At 30.4% G+C, this 8,801-nt stretch overlaps 1 protein-coding gene across 1 annotated transcript; it reads left to right on the top strand.

The window, feature by feature from the left end:
* On the top strand, positions 1-3,245 carry LOC109815030 (Chaperone DnaJ-domain superfamily protein). Its single transcript, XM_020379611.2, has 5 exons — positions 1-218; positions 295-372; positions 459-534; positions 2,798-2,871; positions 2,974-3,245. The coding sequence occupies exons 1-5, from the start codon at positions 93-95 to the stop codon at positions 3,043-3,045; spliced, it is 426 nt and encodes a 141-aa protein (XP_020235200.1). The 5' UTR covers positions 1-92; the 3' UTR covers positions 3,046-3,245.
* Positions 3,246-8,801: the final 5,556 nt, after the last annotated feature.

Below are 8,801 nucleotides of genomic sequence, written 5' to 3'. Positions count from 1 at the left end.
AATAAATTCAATACAATTATTATTTTTTCCACTTTATCCCTTTGGCGCAACTCATTTCTTCTCTCTCGCAATTTGCAACTCAAAATCTCAACATGATGTGGGAATGGGACGAATACGAAGACGCAATCCCCAGACACGAACAGCCCCAACCCGAATCCGATCCCGAGCCCAATTCCTATCTCAATTTCGATTTCTTCTCTGCTATCTCCAAACCCAAGGTGCACTTAGTTCACTCTCTGTTTTTTAAACTTTATTTTTGGAATGATTCAAATTAGGGTTGTGTGTTGGGTGCAGGATTATTATAAGATACTGGAAGTGGATTATGATGCTACGGACGACGCTATTCGTTCCAATTACATTCGTCTCGCTCTGGTGTGTTATGTTGTGTTGTGTAGTTAGCATTTCCGTTTTGTTGGGCTTTCCAATTGGGCCTAATCTCGCTCTCCTTCTGCACGCAGAAGTGGCACCCGGACAAGCAGAAAGACCAGGATTCTGCAACCTCGCGATTCCAAGAGATAAACGAGGCATATCAGGGTATGTATTTATGTGTATGTATGTATGTCCTTTTAGGGCTAGGGTTAGGGTTGTGTTCGTTATTTGTAGCTTTAAACAACTTTTATGGATGCTTTCCATGTATTACTTTGTCCTCCTTCCTGCTACTGATGTTTCGGGGACTGTTTTTGTTTTGCTAAATTCGTGTCTAAGGTTGACGTGTCATGTGAGTGTGATTTTAGTGCTTCGGAAATGGGATGTCATGTGAGTGTACAATATGGGAATCGAATAATCAGTTGTTTGGCATAGGGCTTGAGTGTAATAATCTGTGGATTTTTTTCTTCTTCTGAGATTTCGGAAATCCAGAGGATGAGAGAAACTTGAGCAAGCGTGCTTGTGTTTAAATTTGAGCAAGCATAAGAATGTTGATGCTTGTGGTACTGAATGTTGGGTGCTAAAGTGCCACCAAATGCATAAGCAATGTGTTGTCGAGGTGGCTGTGGTGGATTAGTAGTAGTACAAGAAAAGTTAAGGTTGGGAATGAGTGTATTTGATAGAAGGTTGGAGTTGTACCTATTGAGGAAAGATGATTAAATCTTGCCTACTATGGTTTCACCTTAATCTAAGTGGTCTTTCTGAAAACTTGATTTTATCGTAACACAATGTGTCAATGACATTTTTTGATGGTCCTTGTGGCCAGAGGGGTAGATGAGTCAAGCTGAGCACTTGAAGCTTGAGCTTGAAATGCAAAAGAAAAGAGGCTAGTCTAGGTTGGTTCATTCATTTAAACAAGTCAAATTTAAAACTCAAGTTTGATTGTTAAGTAAAGGATTGAGTTGACTTTGGTCAAGCATTTCCTTGAATAGTTTACAATTAGTCAACTCTCATTGACACCCCAACGTGTAGTCAAATGGACCAACCCATGGGAAGAAAATTGTATTGTTCTTATTGTTGTCAAGAGGAAAAAGGGTCACTCAACTTGGGGCCTATTTTGATAAACTTCTTCATAAACATTTCTAAGTGAAAAATAAATGAAATAAGTTTCTCCATTAGTTAAAATTAACTTATGTGTGTAATACATATTTAAAAAAAGCTAATGAGAGAACTTATTCAAATTAGTTTATTCATAAACTAATTGTAGTTTTTGCAGAAACTTATTTTATTTTTCCTTATTTTTTTCTCCAATAAGTGTTTATAGATAAGTTTATTCAAACTGACCCTTGCTTTATTTCATTAGAACTGCTCTTTCCCTTTAGGACAATAAGCACCTTGATCTCATTGACTTTGCTGCCAATTATTTGCGTTCTCCACAGCTCAGAATCTAAAGATTAAATATTTTAGTTTTTACATTATTGTTTTATCATGATTCTTTTTCCACAATTTTGCATCCTTTGGTTAATAAAAATCCTGGCTGTTATTGGAGACATATAAACTTTCTCACAACTTGGATGGTTTCATTATATTGTGTTTGTTCTCTCTCTGTTATCAGCTTAAAAGAATGTGTCCTCTCTAGTCCCACACCTTGCAAAAGATTAAAAAGAAGAGGAAAAGGTTCCCGAACTTTTAGCCCCAATTCCACCTTATCTCCCCAAGTTTTTGTTTTGCAAATTCTCCTTTTAACTGCAAAGGATACTGCTTTAAAGTTTGAAGCTCACAAATGCATTTTGCAATAATTTCTACCACTTGATTGTTACCACATCCAGATTTGGTGTAGTTAATTTTTATCTGATGTGAGGATGAGCCTTTGCACAATGATAGGGTTGCTGCCTTTTGACCTGGATGACATGGATTCAAATCTTAGAAATCCGCTTGCACACATTTACCCTCCCCCAAACCCCATTTGGCGGGAGCCTCATGCACTGAACACCCCTTTTTAATTTTATATGATGTGTGCAGTATTTTTTTTGGGTTGTTAAAGTGATGTTTATTGTATGGGATGACTGTCAGATGGAATAAGGAATTAAGAATTGATAAAACAACTGGTGGATTTTTGAACTTGTAGAGGTTTATGGGAGCTTTACCCCTTCTTCCATATTTGTTTCCCTACTGACCTTGCCAATGCTAAAAGTCTCATTGGCTTGTAATCGACAGTGAAGATTGTTTCAGACAGTAGCTAGTGAAAGGGGTTAGATTAGTGGTTCTATAAATATGATATTGCTGTGGTAGTCTAGTATATTCTGCAGATTATCTACTCTATTTCTCTATTATGTGCCTACCTTAATTGTTTTCTATTAACCAAGTAAATGGGACAAATGAGTTATGTCAAGTTATTATAATCTAACACCTCTTTGACTTTATTGGACAGTTTTGAGTGATCCAGTCAAAAGGAGGGAATATGACATAAATGGGATGCGTTACGTATATGATTATAATATCATTGTAAGCAATATCTGTCTTCGTCTGACAAGAATTGTGTTTTGAAATAATGTTTTATTTACAAAAATGATTCTTTGGTTTATTTGAATTTTATTTTTTATGTAGGATTATCTTAACCGTTACAAGGGCCTTATATTGACGTGCAATGGGCTTGGCATAAAGCATTCGATTTGGTAAACAAAACCAGACATCCTTCCAGTGCAACTGGGACAGTTTTTTGAAGTACCTGGTACTGCATGCCATGCTTAGTAATGAAAATATCTGATTATGATGCCCCAGAGAGTTTCATGCATTTTGTATAAAAATGACACTTCTACCATTTGTAACGTCGAATGCTTGTGCTTCCCCAGCCTTTTTTCAAATTTGTGTTTATATCATCTCACCCTGCCATTTTATCTGTTCCTTGTTTCGACTTTGGATAGTGAGAAGGAAAATAGGAAGAAAAGAAAATATTTGAAATTTGCAATTTTTTCTTATTTGGTTCTAGAGAAAATGAAGTAAAAGACAAGAGAAACAAATTTTTAATAGAACCACTTAAAAAATTTTCTATCTAAATTTTCCCCCCTTTTATTCTCGTTTTTTTTACGCTCATTTAAACGTTGGGTAAAGAAAATTTGGTTCACCGTAGTTACATTACATCAAATAAACCTTATAATCATTGACAGACGACATTGCATTTGAGGAGAGCAATTGGCAGACGAGGTATAACTAGGTACTGACTGATTTATATCTTCCCCAGCTAGATAATGCATGATGCGAGGAAATCCCAAAATTGAAGTTTGCTTATCATATTCGTAACCGTAAATGATGTCCCTACAATTACTTTAGTAATCTTTACTTCCCAAAAATTATTATACAGAACAATAGGTATCGAGCTCTGTGTGTACTTTGCTGTTAACTTTCATGTAAAATAAGAAATTAATCAAATATAATTAAAGTGTATTTGAATAAGTTGTGAAAAATAGATTATTTTAATAATTGTATATATATATATATATATATATATATATGTGTGTGTGTGTGTGTGTGTAAACGATTATTGCTATAATTGAAATGAATTTTTATTTGGGTAAATTTGCTGAAAAGAGATTTTGAAATATTGAATTGTTTGCATATAAAATATAAATAAATAAAAAAACTACTTTTATGTAGTTAATCAGTTGTAGGAGAAAAAAAAACTGTTGAAAAATCATAAGCTTCCAATTTTTGGATTAGAGAAAATATTATTTTTCAGGAAAAATAAAAGCTATTTACAAATTTATACTGTTGTTTTAAACATTCAGTTTTTTTTCGTAAACAGCTTTTTTGGTATAAAATAGCTGAAATTATGTTTTCCGAACATGCTCTTCACGATCGAATTATTTGTAAATTATACAAAGTAAATTAAGTTTACAAAATTTCATGCAAATGAAAAAGTAATTGGTACTTCTTTGCACTACCTTCATCAATGGATAATATGTTATTTAATATAAAGGTGTTCTTTTTTAGATAATATACTAGCAAATCTTCAATTTGTACGAAATTATTGATTAATTATAAATTCTATAATAGGTTAATAAGCGGTGCAAAGATAAAAACTTGTGCGCATTATTTTACAAGGGAATTGTAGCAATTCTTTTAAAATGAGGGAAAAAGAGTACTTAAATTTTTTTTCCAGGCTTTACCTATTTTATAAATAGATATTCTAAATTTTATTTAAACTTTATCTTGTTTATAAATAAGTATTATAAACGTTAATGTTGTTGCAATTAATGATGAATATTTCATACCGACTAGTTATAAGCGTGTAAGTGGATAATGACTTATCTACAAATCTAATCTATGTGAACCAATTCAATTATATTTTTTGTGGGTTGGATTAGGTAATTTGTATGTTACCTGATTATGATTAGATCGAGTAATGGGTCAAGGAGTTTGCAACCCAAACCAATTCAACTTAATCTGACCTGAAATAAATTATTAAATTAAATAAAAAATACTACACACAACACAACTCATAATACATTTCATTGCATATATTTAATTATATTTTTTTAACCAAATATTGTATTATTAAGTTTATTCGCTAAATTGAAGAGGGCATAGAGCAAGAAAAATAATTTAATTTTACTTGTTACGTAATTCATAATTTGTTAGTGACATAATGCTTGTTTGTTTGGGATATTTTTGATTTCTCATATATGATTGTTGTAATGTTATTTGTACTTTGAACCATATATTAAAATTTAAATTAAGTATTTTTTTCTATTTTTTATTTATTTCAATTTTAATATATATTTATCTTTTTAATTGCTTAACTCGATGACCCAATTTGATCCAACCTAATTGTAATTGGGTTGGGTTGCTTTTAGAAAAGTTCATAAATCCAACCCAACTCAATCTGACTAAAGTTTAATTGGGTTCAATAATAAAATAGTTTAAACTCAGCGGGACTCGTTTATACCGTTAACTAGTGGTATGACCAAAATAAAATATATAAATGAAGAATAATTTTTATCTTACAAGTTTTGTTGTGCTTATCGTGTCCCTTGCTATTGGGATAATATTGAACTATTTGCAAATATTCAATCATGGAAACTTCATGTTCAAGATGTCTAGTCATTGATAATATATCATTAGTCGATGTAAGATCTATAACACACTCTTTTAACACCAAGGATTAAACATCTTGATTTAGGCCAAAATAAGTTATGATATCATTTTAAGAAAGTGAGTTTATACATAACTTTGAAAAATTAGCTTATGGCCGAAAATTATTTCTCACTTATATAATATATTTTGGCCTAACTTGAGATGTTCAATCATCGACATGAGGAGGTGTGTTGAAATCCCACATTGTTTAATGAATTGCTCTTCACTTATATATTTTATTTTAGTCATACTACTAGTCAATGTAGGATGTTCAACACATTTTCTTCATAATGCGTATATAAGTCAGAAGAATTATCATCTTACAAGACATTTTTTTTAAGTTTGAGTTAAGCATAAATTCACTTTCTTAAGATTGTATCATAACTTTTTCTATTGATTGTTGTTGGACTATCGTGTTACTCATTATTGGGAGACTATTAAATCACCAACAAATGTTCAATATTGCAAGTTTCATGCTCGAGATATCTAGTCCTTGACATGAAAGAGTGTGTTATAGATCCTATATCGACTAGTGGATTACTTGGACACTTTTGCCATACTAATAGTTAATGTAAGATCTCCAACACACCTTCACATTGAGGATCAGATATCTTAAGCATGAAGTTCGCATAACTAAACATTTGCAAATGATTTCATAATAACTCAATATTAGGTGCGGTCTGAAAAGTCTAATAGTACTTGCTAAGATAGATGATGATACCATTTTAAAAACGTGAATGGCAGACCATAATTCAATCTTATAAAATTAACTTGTAAGATAAAATTTGTCTTCACTTATATACACGATTTTATTGATATTACTACTTGATATAATATTTTCAATAACTAATACTTAAACTTTACCATTTTTTAAATAGACGCTCTTTAATTTTTGTGTCAATCTTTTCTTGTTCATTTTATTCATATGCTTATTTATTTGATCATGCATGGGATCATTATCCTTAGTAATCTTTATTTATTTGATCGCGCATAGAATCATTATCCATGTTAGTGCAAAGAAGAAAGTAGCTTCGGCCAACACTAAGGGCCAGCCCATGTATGTGACACATTGGCAAATAAAATACAAACGTTTTTCCAAATTTGGGTTGATAAATTAAACAAGATATGCATTTCCAACACGGTACCCATAAACCTTACACATATCAATTATTTTTCCTTTGCGTATGATTGGTAGAACATGCTACCCTTCTCTACCCTTAAAACAATCATAACACTGCCATCCTCGAGGGCAATTGTTGAAAGAAACAATTCATTGTAGCGTATATACTCGAATTCTATTTTTGTCTCAATTGTTGCTAGTTTCTTTCATGTGATGGTAATTAATAATTGTGCACTTGCGTCCAGCCACAATTTGATTTAGCCCATAGCTACAACATGTACATATAAAACCATTACATATAATTCAGCTCTTTAGCCATGTTCTTGATCATTGATAGAGAATATATCCGTTTGCGTTTTCTGGTTCTCATGGCCGTTGAAGCAAATCAGACAATTATCAATGAATATATAGCTTTATATAGTTGACAAAGATTGGATCTTGGAATATTTTGCATTAAGCCAAACACTATAACTTATTCGTGCGTCTTTGTGAAGTTGAGGCCGGGCTAATTTTTATACCAAAGATTAGATCTCATGTGACTTTTGTAGTGGGAAAAAATTGTACACGGAAAAAAAAAAAAAAAAAAAAAACTAATTTTCTAAGGTGTAACGATTGGAAACGTTTACAATGGGATCCACTAAGTTACAGATGTATTAAATAGCTAATATTTATAAATAATATGGTTATATGTAGGGGTATGATAATATTAAAATTAATAGCGAATTAATAATACTAATATATTATATAATTTTTTTTTTAGTTTTGGTCTTCATGTGTAGATGCAAGTCATGACATCATTAAGTGATTAAATGATTATAAGGTTCATTTTTTGAGAAAAAAAATTAAAATTATTCATTACTGCTAAAATCAGCAAAAGTTATTTTTGAAGAATGGAGGTTAAATTTAACAGTATTTTATGGACTAAAAAACAAATTATAGCCCGTTAATTATTATATTGTTGATCGGGTTATGAAGTAATTTTGAGAGAAAAGAAAAAGTGAAAATGATTTGGTTTCACAACTTAATTGGATAAAACTAGGGCAAGTATCTTTTTAGTCTTTTAACTTAACTGCTTAATTGCAGTAAAAAAAAAAAAAAAAAAAACTTGACTGCTTAATTTAACCCAGTTAAAAAATTTGTTGGCCCAATACATGCCCAGCCCAAAAGAATCAGGTTAATGGGAAGTGACGCATGGTCTGATCTTGTTGCTGAATTAGTTAATTTTGCTAGCAATTGGCTCAAGAGAATTTTTTTTAATAATAATTTTGAATAAATTAATTTGAAATTATTTTTTTCATGATTTAGATCTGGTGACTAAAGTAAACTCTTAAATTTGTTGAAAAAATTTAACTATGTCGTATATTTCTTATGAATGTAAAGTCACTATTTAAGAAATTAAGAAATTATAAATGTTTGGTGTAAAAAAAGAAAAAAAAATCATAAATGTTATTTATATTAGAAATTAAGGATTAAATATATTAATTTTAAAGAAAATCTATTAGGATCAGTGACAAGAATTTGAGTAATTTATATGAAACTTATGCTTTAAATCTCATTATTATTGTTGTGCACATAAAAAAAAATGTTAATGTTTGTGATTTCTTAAAAATTAAGTGAAATTTTCACTCTTCTTTTTTTAAATGGCGTTAATTACTAAAAATTTCAAGAATAAATTTAGAGATTTATCTCAATAAAAATGATAAAAATCAAAATATACAATGATTAGTGATTACTTGACTCGTTCAATCAAGTACACTACATAAGTTCAAATTTGTCACTATTTAATAGTTGGTGTTCATACATGATCAATATATGATTGATCAGTAATTATTGATATACGACATATTCTTTAACATTTACATAATTGATTTTTTTTATTTGACATTCTTCTGAGACAAGTATATTCTTTTCTTATTCAAAACTAGTGTGGGATATGTATTATTTCATGATTTTGTTTTTGTCATATTATTTTTAATTTATTAGGTCGGAGGTTAATTTCATTTATAATGTTGTAACTATCACAAATTTAAAAGATTTTTTACAACAAAAAATTGAATATAAAATTCTCTATTAAATAAATAACCTTCATAATATGTAAATAGATAGTATCTAATCATTATGTCAATTCATGATGGTATATTAATTCGTGATTCGAACCATTTGACTCATGCAAACTTATAAT

This window comes from Cajanus cajan, chromosome 9 (genome assembly GCF_000230855.2).
Source record: "Cajanus cajan strain Asha chromosome 9, NIPB_CcT2T_4, whole genome shotgun sequence".
Lineage (NCBI taxonomy): Eukaryota > Viridiplantae > Streptophyta > Magnoliopsida > Fabales > Fabaceae > Cajanus > Cajanus cajan.
The sequence above is the reverse complement of the archived record's forward strand: the minus strand, read 5'-3'. Positions and strand labels throughout refer to the sequence as shown.